We start from the raw sequence: 13,540 nt of genomic DNA, 5'->3' as shown, positions 1-13,540 counted from the left end.
ATACGCAGAATGGTAATATTAGATCAGTATATATTTACTTGGTTGCCAACAACAAGTGTGTAAAATGTCAGAAAAATGTCCATGCGTCCAGCAGTATCATCAAACCGTAACTAAACAATAGCAAGAGTAAATAGAATACAAGTCTTATTAAAAGTGAAAAAGAAACTTCCTCTCGCTCAGGGGGCAAGTCTTTCAGATCCGTCATCTCAAACTAATAGATTTGAACTATGAAATATTTCTTTTTTAGCTAACGAACTTGCCAAGCTTTGTTTCAGATCAATTTACTGTATAGTGTGTTCGTAGAGGGATGCGGAATTGATTAATATTTACTATAAGCTGTACTTTACATTCCTCTGCCACGTTGCGGGAATGTGTTCATGGACTGACCATGCCTATTTTCAAACCGGATTTATAGCCATTTATTAAGAAGACATAAACTTTGCTTTCAGTTTTTGCCCTTTCTAATCGTATTCCATTAAGGGACAACGGTCCGAAAAGCAGATCAAATTCTATGCACGTCGTCGTTACGTATTTTGGAGCAAGATAAACGGACGGTGAATTCCAGCAGACCTGCACGTTTTCGCTTAGTACGTGAAGTACTGATAAATAATTTCCACTACGTCTCTATTTAGATGACCATGACCAAAATATCAAATCGAGTAAATGTACAAAACTTTAGCTTTGAGTTCAAAACCAATATTGAACTAAGAGTTAATACAAATATATACCAGCATCGTCTGAAGTTGCAATCCACAGATATTCTTGATTTACGCATAATCAACGTAATGTTCAAGACCAAAGATTAGATGCAGTGCATCTTTTTATAATATATAAAACAATGGACTCAAATGTTAGGCGTGTCTTATGGTCCGAAGGTAGGATTAAAATGTTTTTTCTGAGGTGCGTGAGGTACGACAACAATAGTCAGATGAAAGTAATTTAAAGTTTTTAATTTAGTAACGTGTACCGAAAGCAGTACACATGGCATGTAAATGGCACCGATTCATAAACAGTTTGGCTTAAATCATGACCTCAATGAAAATCTACCTTGAGCTTTCCGAATTAAAGGGATATCAATAATTCAGAGAATGGCGACCATGTCGCCAAATATCTGAACAAACTAAAGTGGAGAACATTAAAGTAGTACATTTTCGCTTAGTTTAAAATCTTTATTATCTATTGCTATTCAATTACAATAAGGAAATATTTTAGACGCATATGTCGAGCTTTTTGTTGAATTCCAATGGATTAAATAAAAAAACACAGGAAAAATTTAGACATCCAAACAACTCTCATAAGTATTTGCAAGCATTTATTCAAAAAGATTTCCCAATTACTAACATCGGCAAGCCATTCTAGAAGGGCCATACAAAAAACGTGTATTTATAAAAGATTGCAACCAGTACCTAAATGACACGTCTGTCCTAAACAACAATAATAGTCAATCGTTCCTCCCTATTCAAGATAAATAGGAGAGCTTTCTTTTTTCAAAATTCTTCAAGAGGGATCTTTGTAAGCGAAGATCGTTTTCAAAAATTTTTTCTTGATTTTTACGTCGTCCCAAGATTTTGTCGTTATCTATACCAATATGGCTGGCAGGAGAGGTAGCGTTCATATCTATGATTGCCGATAAGGTGAACATACACTATATTTTCATTATTGTCGCTAAAGTAAAAGGTTTACAAATCGGCAGAGTTATCTCCAGGTAAATTCTCTTCATATCTCCAGGTTTTAACATTGAAAAATTGGTCATTTCATGCTTAATATATTCAGAAGGTTTCCTTTCAGAACGACCCATATGTCCCTAAGGGAATTCTTGTATGGAAGCATGATGGGATAAAATTTACCTTTCGATATATGCATTCCTCCACCGACTAAGCCTACGATTGTTACGAGTGGTTGTACTTGTGCTCGTCAAATTTTTTTTTATATTGTTTTTTATATATTTATATAACCAATAAGGCATAGCATGTCTCCTGTTCATGTAACACGGTGACGGTCATAAAGAAGATGAAATGAAGAAAGGCTACAAATATATAGAGAGATGGTGCGAGCACAGTCGTTAAATGTTGGGCCTTTACCAACTGTGCACTCACTATAGCTACGATTAAAGTAAACTCTGCCGCACCTGACATCTGAACCCTTGAACACGAACGGTTGTCGCGATTTTTACCTATTCGACTACTTATGCGGAATCGCTCCTTGAATGATGGCTTTCCCAGTTTTCTAAAAATTTTTCTTCGCAAATTTCCTTATGAAGACTAATATTTTTAATGCCAAAAATTATTCTGTCCGACGTCATTTTTAATTTTATCTTAATTTCAATAGGTTTTGTCGGATGTTTTTAATAAAACTACTACGATAATGTTTTTTCCTAAATAATTTTTCGTTTTTTTTTTTTTTTTTTTTTTTTTTTTTTTTTAACGGTGATAAAATAAAAATTGCACTCAAGTTAAAAATAAATCTTTAATTTTATATCAAAATAATTTTCAATATGCGGAAGCAAATACGCGTATATTGTCAAACCATTCGTACCTAAACGGTTCATATATTTACTCTTAAATTTTATATACAGTTTGATTCTTACAGTTAGACGGTCATTAGAAAGTTTTTTTTCGAAACTTAAAAGGATAGATGTACTTACTAGTCATGAATGATTACGTAAAAGAAGTAAGAAAATTTTGTTTAAATTCATAACAAATAAAAAAAAAATTATACTCGGTTGTGATCGAAGCTGTTATACCCATCACCTTTAACCTAAAAAAAAATTAAGAAAGAAAATAATTAAAAAAAAAACAATATTTTCCTACTCCATAACATTGCATGGACGTAATTGAGATTTCTTCCATTTTTGTTCAGATACTAGAACTAAGTTGTTGTGACGAAAAAAACAATTCATTTTTCTTCTTTGCTTGCTGAAAAAAGAGGGATCTCCCAATTTAGGTTGTACTATGAATGTGTCCTTTTAATGATTTGCATTGCGAATCTGTAGATTAGAATTTTCAATGCATTTGAAGCCGATATTTTTATTCTTGCCAGACCAGAAGAATATTTACCAAAGACGTTATACAAACGGACAAATATAAATATACTTAAAGCGCTTTAGAATGTAATGATAAATAAAAGTACACTCCACAAATATATTTTAAACTGCTAATCCATAGAACTGGAAATACACACCTATTGCAGAGCAGTTAGTTAATCTCGTGATATTCAATTTCAAAATGAAATGATTGAATTAATTCTCATTGGCTTGACTCCTTTTGGTTTTCATCTCACAAGTTGGTTTAGTTAATGGACGTATTATGAAGCGAGTTCTTCTTTAAGCCCAAAAATAGTTAAATGATTTAACTCTCGCGTGGGAAACGAAATGAATTGGAATTCGTCGATTTAAAAAAATTCGAAAGTCCAGCGAAGCGAAAATTTTAACACAAGCCCCGAATATTATTTGCTAATATGTTAATGTACATCTACTTTCTTTGACGAATTTTATTCTCCCATTAATTTTTTTTTTGTTTCTTTCTTTCTTTCGTCTTAGCTACGCATTTCATTTCTTTTGTACTCTCCAAGCTCGTTTATTTAATACCCATATCGGTAGTGATCGCGGCGTTCTACCATATTCATTTTAAAATTAACCCATTTTCAAGCAGGTATATCTTCACTTAAGGAGTGTACAAAATAGTTTTAAACATTCGGTCTGTCCGTCTGCCTTATGATAAATAAGCATAAAACTTGAAAAAATTAAAAGAAAATATAATTTAATTACTGGGGTAACCTTGTGTGGACATGGCCGATTGGTTGCATTTTTTGACCTAGAAAGTAGAGTGTTTCACAACATAAATGTGGAAGATTTCAGACATTTCAGACTTTCATTTACAGTCCAAGTGACGAGCAAAAATCCAAAAATTTTTTGTTAAAAACAAACTGAGTTGCGTTCAGTTTACGCACCACTGCGCGCTTCTGTCGCCGACCAATTTGGCCTATTTTCAAAGACAACTTTCAATGTTCCTGTCAAACTTGAAGCTGATATCTTCTTTTTTGCGACCAGGAGTATGCCGACAACACACATCACACAGACGGACGGTCAATGGCGAAAGTAACTCAACAATACTGCGTATAGATGCAAATTTGATGTTGACATGTATTCATCATTATTATGCTGAATGCCTAAACAATTCGAATGACCACTTTTTAAAGCACACAAGTTCGTTCATCCTATTCATACGTGGAGGTTAATTTAAAAATGTATGGAAACGAATCCATCATTATATTGGCGGCTTATCTATCACCGAATCTCTTATAGCCCCCCCTTGTCGTTTTTCTATGAAAGATTGGAATAAAGAAAAAATTGCCACAGGCCTACCTATCCTACTATCTAGTTACAGAGATACATTTCATGTGCCAAAAAACGAAACTGCAACATAGTTGAGTATACAACAAGTCATCTGGATGGCTGCAAATCTAATTATCTTGCTCCATAAATTCTGCAAACATCAATTCATAAAACAACAACAATATCTAAATTATAAGTTTAGCTGAGTCGTCAAGGAATCATCGAAGGATTTCAGACCCATTGCGATATTTAGCAAAACGAACAGTAAAAGATTTTATAGAATAATTTCGTACATCTGTTCTAGTTTATGGGGCAACGAGCAAAAGACACGGAAAACAAAGATTTTCTCAATTTTGACTTGTATAGATGTGTGGGCGTAGTAGACGTGTTCTTTTGATCTGTTTAAGCTAATTTTCAACTCTTTTGCAAATTTGCAAGCGATATCTGTATAATAAGGATACTTCACAATTTGGCGGGCAAACAGATCGACATGCTTAGGCGCGTCCCGAACTTGAGACTGATCAAGAATTGGTTTTCTTTATAGGCTTTTTGAAGCTTATCTCTGCACGTTATAAAGGCATTAAAAAACAAAAAAACAAGTTTTGGTATACTTTAATATTAGGTAGGCGGGGTCAATTTTTCCCACTTTTTGAACAGATACTATAGCATCATTTGTACATTTATCTGCTGCTATAGTTTCTGAGTAAAGAGCAAAAATTCAATTTTTTTTCAATTTCTTTTAGAAAACAGAGATATTCTCAGTTAACGTGACACTGCAAACGTCTTCGCCAACCGATTTGCGCCATTTTCAATATTAATCTGTGCGCGACAACTTCTAATGTTTGTACCAAATTTGGAATCCATAGCTTCATGTTTTGCAGTCAGTCAGGAGAATGTTTACAACAGATATTACGCACACGGACAGACGGGCGTGCTTAAATCTACTCAGAATTTAATGCTGATCAAGAATATATATATACTTTATGGAATTTCTGAAGCTTCCTTCGGAGCGTTGCAAACGTTTCGACAAAACGAATGTAGTCCTTTTTCTTTGATTTGATGGATATACTAATTATTTGAATTGTAAATGATCCTCAAGAGAGAGAGAGAGAGAGAGAGAGAGAAAGAAGAGCTCTTTTAAATACAATGCGATGAAACTATAGACAGGATTTTAAACTCAAAAAAAATAAATAAATAAATAAAAGAGAAAAAAGAAAAAATCATAAATTTTTAGACGAGCTTAACAAGACGATCTTTCCGACCAGACCAGAAGATGCACACTTTCACTTACTTTATAGGGCACCTGATGTATGCTAACTGCTTATCATTGTTTTTTAACAGTACATCATTATTGTTTAATAAAACAACTGCTTATGCATTTAATTGTGTAGCGGCGATGCATGCATATATATATATACATATACATATTATATACATATACATATATATATATATATATATTTGCATATAAAGCAAATGTATGAGTATGTAGGTATGAGTGTATATAAAGGATTATGTATATGGCTTTAATTGTTATATAACATATTTTGGTTATGTTGCCTCCTAATTTTAGTTTCCTTTATTTAGTCTATTCTAATAATTTATTAAATTTAATACCTGCCTTCACAGTATCCATTCTGTTTATAGATTTATAAGGAAGGTGAGTGCGTATATGTATGTAGATATGCACATACATTTTTATAGATAGGTAAGAAATATTATATAAATATTTACCTAAATTTTTCGTTTTGTAATTCGTTAAAAAATCGTTTATAAATTTTTAGGCCTCTTCCTCTTCCTCTTCATTATCATTTTCTTCGGCTGTTGTAATATATTTTTCCTTAATTTTTTTTTTTTTTTTTTTTTCATTGTTATTTTTATTAAACTTAAAAATAAATACATTAAATAATAACTGCGTTAATTATCTTTACGATATTTTATATATATATATATTTTTATATAGTCCTCCTTCTCCTTCTCTTTATCGTCCTTTTTCTTTTGCCTTTCATCCCACACACATACGCATATATGCATACACACAAATACAAACGCGCGCACACACACACACACACGCGCGCGCACACATACAGACATATACACACACACACACACACACATACAGACATATACACAAACGCGGGCGCGCGCGCACGCACGCAAGCACACCCACGCGCGCAAGCGCATGCGCACGCATACATGAATTCGGCAATTCGTTTAACCGTTTCATATCTTTATCGTTCAAGATAATTGCAATTGTTCGCATCTGCATTCAATATCAATGGATTTATACGCGTTGGCGTGAATGAGGCTAAAGTCTTTTTCATTAAATGATTGTGTGTGATTTGAGCATGCATGGCAGTGTGTAATTCACAATTCGCATCAACTTACACTGCTTGGGTTTTGTTTTTGCTCCTGCTTGGTTTTTTTTTTTTTTTTTTTGTTTTTTTTTGCAATTTTAATTAATATTCTACATAAGAAGAAGAAGAATACATACATACAATTACATGGAAGTAAGCGGCGACATGTTTTGTTGATTTGTCAATTTGTTGCATGCATTGTTACGTTTTGCTTCAATGTCGTCTTGTGAGTTTATCTTACTTTCATCACTAGAAATGCGTAAACGTTTTGTTAGTGTGGCTGTTGGCGTATGCGCGTTTGTGGTTATAGTTATTGTTGTTGTATTTGTTATCGTAGTTGCATTTTCATTGACATAAAGTCCATTTGAATTGTTAACCGCATATCTATGCTATAGGGAACCAGCCGGAAAACTTGTTGAACTATTACTATGCGCTAAACTAATCATTGAACCCGATAAACTACCCTCCTCATCAGGGTATGTCTCACGCGATCCTTCGGTAATAGCTAAAGCACTACAATTATACACCAGCAAAAAAAACAAAAAAAAAACATTAAGACGGTTTTCAATGTTTGCTTAAAAAAATTTTCAATAACAAAAAAATTGTTTACCTGAAACCTAAAGCTATTGATTCCTCATCGAATGCTTCCAGTTCTTTAACGTGTTTTTCATGTTTCATACGTAACCTTTCAGCACGTTCTTGATTGAATTGTTGCAATTCAGCTTCCATCTGTAATACAACAAAATCAATCAAATATTAAGACAATGGCATTCAAACAATACTTCTATCTATGCAGCAATTTATTGGATCTTTTTTCTTTTCCCAAAAAAAAAAAACAAATAATAGAAAGATTAGCATAAATGATTATTTTATTTATAGCCTACAATCTTAATAGAAAAACAAACAACAAATAAGATAGTTATATTCGCCGAGGACCGAATCTCTCACTCGCATACCCATCCCCCTATGCTTTTCGCATTCTACGCCCCAAGCTCTTTTATTTAATATCCATATCTCTCGCTAATATTATTAAGAAAAATGTAATCGCCTTATGTACACCATATTCATTTTAAAATTAACCCATTTTCAAGCACATATATCTTCACTTAAGGAGTGTACAAAATAGCTTTAAACATTCGATCTATCGGTCTATCTGCCTTATGATAAATAAGCATAAAACTTGAAAAAATTAAATTTAGTTACTGCTAACTTTGAGTGGGCATGGCCGATTGGTTTCATTTTTAAACCTAGAGAATAGAGTGTTTCGTAAAATGAATGTGAAAAATGGAGTAACGAGTAAAAATCGAAAAATTTATTTTTTTAAGAAAAACAAAACTACGTTCAATTGATGCGCCCCAATACGGGCCTTTGCTCTAAGCGGCCAATTTGGCCCATTTTCAACACAAACATGCGTGCAAGAATTTCCAATGTTCCTGCCAAATTTCAAGTCGATATATTTATTTTTGCAATAAGGAGAGTACAAACAACACACACCACACAGACCACAGAGACTTGGCTTAATCAACTTAGAATTTTACACTGATCAAGAATATATATACTTTATAGGGTCACCGAAGGTTCCTTTTTGAATATTAGATATGTTATGGAAAAAGATAAAATAAATATACGGCCCCATCTCTTACAGTGTTGGGTATAATAATGAAATGTATAAAGCTTAAGAGCGAATAAAGATGACATGGCTATGGCTAGCTGTCCCTAGGATAATTAAAGTTTCGTATATCAATGACAATGAAACGTCAAATACATATTGAATGACAAGTGCGTGTGCGTGTGCGTATGCGTGTGCGTGGTATCAAAGGATTTCTTTTTTTTCTTTGATTTTTAAACTTTTTTTTCACACAACAAGTAATAATAGCTCCCCTTGGGAAAAGCTACATTGAATTGGGCAAGTACGTCATCGAGCTGCCGATACACCCAATATCATCTTTATTCAAGTAGTAGTAATAGTATGTTTGAATGTCATTTCGGTACATTCGAATTCTTTTAGTATGCGTTCGTTTTCTGTAATAGACCTAAACCTAATTAAAAATCATAGTCTCAGAAATTTCGAGTTGTTATGCATACGAATCGTGTCGCCGCAAATTTTGAATACGAATTTAAGTCTTTTTACTTTTTACTTGCGTTACGCAAGACTTTAAGCCAGGCCTCGACTTGAACATATTCATATATATGTGAATAGCATTTACATCTCGAAGTATTATTATTACTTTCGAAAGATGATACATTGATTATTAAAGCCAATAATGTAAACTATTTGAACCTTCAGATACATTACATTAAATGCGTGTCTTATGTCCTACGATATGTTATATGTTGTAGCTTAAATCTGACAATGTACGTATACGTGAAAAATTCCAATTATATATCATATATGTTACAATTATGTAAATGATTTGGATTTTTGTGCATAGAATTCGGAAAATTCGATCGTATATTGTTTTAGTTTCAAACTGAAATTATTCAAATTTGATAAAAAACAAAAAAAAAAAAAAATAAAGAAGAAAATAAACAACAAACGATGAAAGAATTTCATTGATGACATATTCTCGCTTATATGCATTGTTAATATTTTCGGGCAAGCAAACGAGACTGAGAAGAAACTGAGAATATGTAAACGCGAACTCGTCAGCGAACTATGACCATAAAATAAAATATTCGAGATAAGTTATTAAAAAAATTTGCAGGAAAAAAAGTATATTATTATTATCGTGTAGAGGGGGCGGGGCGAGTTAATTGAGTATGGCGAGTCAATTAAATTTTGTCGATTCTGTTTTGCTTACCTTACTTTCTAAAACGCTACGACGTTGTGCCACACGATTTTCAAGTTCACGACGTTCGCGGTCACGTTGTTCCTGGGCTTGTTTTTTATTCTTATTTTGATATGCCGTAAGTTCTTCTAATTCGTATTCCAACATTTCATTGGTACGTTGGCACTCAATCACTTGGCTTTCATCCAGTTTATAGCTCTGACTTTGAAACATATCAGCGATACTTTGTTCATACTAAAAAAAAAAAAAAAAAAAAAAAAAAAACGACATATATAGATCGACATGATAGATGGTTATAATTATTTAACGAAACAAGAAGAAGAAGAAGCATCATCATCATCATCATATTATCTCACTTACTTGTTCACCGAGCAATGTTAGCTTACGATGCTTTTCCTCTTTTAATTGCTTAATGACTTCTTTTTGTTGCTCCTTTGGTGTTGTTTGTAATATCTGGGCCTTATATCGTTTATATTGTTTGGTTTGAGTTTTACATGTTTCGCGGAATTGTTTACGAATTTGCAACTCTTTTTGCTACGATTAACGGTATTATTAATAATAATCAATGAAAAAATCAATGAAAATTTATTTTCAATTAATTACGGTATTAATTATTATACCTTAAGACTCTTTGGATGCTGCCTAATTTCCATGGCATGCTTTCTGAGCAACTCTTTTTTCACTCGTTCCATATAAATTTTTTGATTTTGTAATTCAGTATCGTGTTGTTTATTAATCTGAACAATGAGAATAGATCAAAGAAAAGACAAAAAAAAAAAAAACGGAAAGAAAACGAAAATCATAAAAATTAATTATTAATTATTTACAAATTATTTACTTGCTCTTCTCGCAACTGATGAATACTTTTTTGCTGACGATACTCCAATTCTTGGGTTTTCTCGTGATGTTTTAATAGCATAGCGTGAGCTTGTTCAAGTTGTTGTTGTTTTTTCGCCAATTCCTAAAACCATTCAAAATGCAACAAAATGAATTCGAATGAATTGAATTGATGGAATTATTCTTTAGCATACATCTCTTAACAACTGATCCTCTAGTTCGTGCAACATAATTAGACGCCTTCGTTTAAATTTACGCATTTCTAGTTCAATGTATTGCTTTTGCAACGTTAAAAGACGTTGCTCTTCCTGAGCCTCAGCCTGTTTTAGATTATCCTTTTGTGATTGCAGCGTCAAATCACGCTGACGTTTCGGTGTCGACTCGTCCATCGACAATTCCCGTTTCCATCTCTCCTTATTTGCTTTATATTCTTTTTTGCGATTTAAATCGAACGCTTTACGATCACCTTCTTGCTTAAGGGAAATCTCTTTAAATAATTTTTTCTCCGCAGCAGACGTTTGCTTCATACGCCTTTCCAAATCCTGTTGATGTTTGGCCTATGCAAATGCGCAAATGCCATAAGTAAGCAATTTATTAAAAGAACAAAATATACATATATATTATATATTATATATATATATATATATATATATATAGAGTTGATACCTCTAGTCTTTCTAATTCTCTGGTAAAATTGTGTAATAAGTTATCGTACTCCTTATCTAAAGCATTCTTATGCGCTTCCATTTCAACTTTGCATTTCTCTTCAAGTTTGAGTAGAGCGGCTTGATGTTCGCGACGCATTCGCTTGTAACCCGACATTTGTTCATGCATCTCTTCCTGTAATTAACAAAAAAAAAAAAAAAAAAAAAAGAAACCAAAAAAAATAAATAAATAAATAACAACAACAACGTAAAAAATGTAAATTTAAAATTTAGTGAAGAGAAAGCAATATTCAAACATAAATTCTAATTACATCTACGTTTTCCCCACTATAGTTAAAAAGATCAACAAAATGTGTGCGCATTATTAACATAAATCAAAATAAGTATGAAATAATTTTCTAAAATACTAAAAAAGTGAATTATTTTTAAGCAGAATAAAACATATAAGCGCGCATACTTAAAAAAAAACGGCTATATAAAAATGATATAGAATAGGCGTGTGTGTGTGTGACTTTTGAGATTTTTGCCAATTTTCAAAACAGATCGAACAGATCGAACAGATACTAACTAGATGCTATATTATATTATCGTAGTTGATAGTTAGATAGTATTTTAATTTTCCAATGTCAAACTCTTTCTTTTCAGCCCTTACACAATGGCCAACTTAGGTTTTTTTTTAAACTTTCGGTTTGTCCAGTTATGTTACAAATGAAAATTTCATTTGCGAGCCGCATTAGTTTCGCCATTTCAAAGCACTTTCCAAATAAAAATTGTACCGAAATTGTCATCGCGTAGCTCCGCCGTTAGCGGTCCCCTGGGACGCGAATATTCAATTCGATTTGATTGCCATACAGAAGAACTTTAGGAACCTGCACCAGGCACCACGCCAATGTGTGACAGCCAGCACCACCACCAGCATTTGAAAATAATTAAATGTCATTGGTATGATTAACAAGCAAAGCAAGGAAATTCATTACTATTCGGAAACACGAAAAAAAAAAGGTCTTGAAAGGCGAATAAAAAAAATGCAACCGCCGTCCTGGTAGTTCGATGAAAAATCACAATACGGACTAGGAGAAGATTATTTTTACATCAAAGACAAAATCGAATAGTTATGGGTCGAAGGTCATAAGGCAAATTGAATCAGCCAATTATTATTGAAGGCGAAACAATATGTCCACAATATGTCGACAAATACGATAACATTCCGCGGCCCATCTACTATACCCAATCATATAAAACATTTAGTAACCATGAGCACGAGCACGAGCTAACTTTACCTTCTATATTAACCAGCTATAGAACTACCATTTGCTTCTTTCGATCACTTAATGGCTGCCTGTCTGCCTACCTGCCTGCCTGCCTATCTACCTACCTACCTACCTACCTACCTGCCTAAATTGCACTCTGAACGCTTTCTGAACGCGAATAAATGTCACAAGGACGCATATTACTCTCGACACGAAACTCATATGCTACAAAAAAGATAGAAAAAATACGATACGACCGACAAGCGTAGACAATATTTAGAATTCTGCATTAAAGCGATTCTTATCTTCTTATCTGATTTTAAAGCAAATATTGATAAATCAAGTCACACGCCTAGTACTTACTAAGCACAAAACGTATAAGCGCATACTTGCAAAATTGTGTAAAGAAAATCGACAGGATTTGCTTGTATACTCGGCCTACTACATTCGTTACGTTGCAGCATTTCGAATTCTTTTTTATTCATACCTGAAAGAAATGTTTTTTTGATTTATAGCTTATTCAAAAATTTGATCATTTTTTAAATCTTCCTTTTATATATCTTATCTTTGCAGAGATAATGAAGGCGAAAGAGAATGTTATTATGATTAGTGTTAAAAAAAGTGATGGAAAATTCGATTGGTTTTCAATAAAAACACAGCAGATATTCTTGAAGCCATTGAAGAAAGTTTTTGTTTTTATCGCTTTTGTTTTCGCAGTCAACAAAAACTTATTATATGACTGTCGAGATAAACATGTCATTTTGTATAGTCGATGCATAGAAAGCTTACTGAAAATGGTTACAAAAGCGATATCGATAATTACGCTAAGACAATTTTCACCTTGCAAGCAAGATGAACACATCCCCGAAGTCCGAAAAGGCTTTGGCTGATCTGCAGTAATGAAATATATATATATATATATATATATATATATATATAATTTTGCAGAATTGAAAAAAATCTTTCCCTCATATCCGGTATATTTACTTGATTTTTTTTTATTTTTTATTTATTTTTTATTTTTTCTTCAATCCCTCTTTCTCCATAGCATGTACTCATCACTTTTTTTTATTACACACTGGCTAGAAATCTGAAACGTAGCTAAATCGTTCCACAAAATTATGCAATGATGTTTTTTAATTTTGTTCAAGTTTCAGAAGACTAACGAAATAATGAATGGGGGGAGTGAAGAAGTAGTAGAATTGATTTGATTGATTCTACATTTCAATCATTGAAATGTATTGTGATGATTATTGTGAAGGTTTATGGATAATGTGTATATCATGTAAAATGATATCAGATAGATAGA

General features: G+C 32.8%; 1 protein-coding gene across 4 annotated transcripts in view; it reads right to left on the bottom strand.

Moving 5' to 3' along the window:
- Positions 1-6,551: 6,551 nt before the first annotated feature.
- LOC119632538 (serine/threonine-protein kinase Tao) overlaps positions 6,552-13,540 on the bottom strand; it is an 18,116-nt gene continuing 11,127 nt past the window's right edge. For all 4 annotated transcript variants that reach the window (XM_038025489.1, XM_038025480.1, XM_038025498.1 and 1 more), the window contains 8 exons: positions 10,983-11,156; positions 10,511-10,873; positions 10,318-10,440; positions 10,100-10,216; positions 9,840-10,013; positions 9,492-9,713; positions 7,301-7,419; positions 6,552-7,203 (listed from right to left, as the gene is read on the bottom strand). In XM_038025489.1, coding sequence (XP_037881417.1) covers positions 7,080-7,203; positions 7,301-7,419; positions 9,492-9,713; positions 9,840-10,013; positions 10,100-10,216; positions 10,318-10,440; positions 10,511-10,873; positions 10,983-11,156 — 1,416 coding nt within the window. In that variant the 3' untranslated portion in view covers positions 6,552-7,079. The remainder of the gene's footprint in view (positions 7,204-7,300; positions 7,420-9,491; positions 9,714-9,839; positions 10,014-10,099; positions 10,217-10,317; positions 10,441-10,510; positions 10,874-10,982; positions 11,157-13,540) is intronic.

Source organism: Glossina fuscipes, unplaced genomic scaffold (genome assembly GCF_014805625.2).
Source record: "Glossina fuscipes isolate IAEA_lab_2018 unplaced genomic scaffold, Yale_Gfus_2 0, whole genome shotgun sequence".
Lineage (NCBI taxonomy): Eukaryota > Metazoa > Arthropoda > Insecta > Diptera > Glossinidae > Glossina > Glossina fuscipes.
This window is presented reverse-complemented; position numbering and strand designations above follow the sequence as displayed.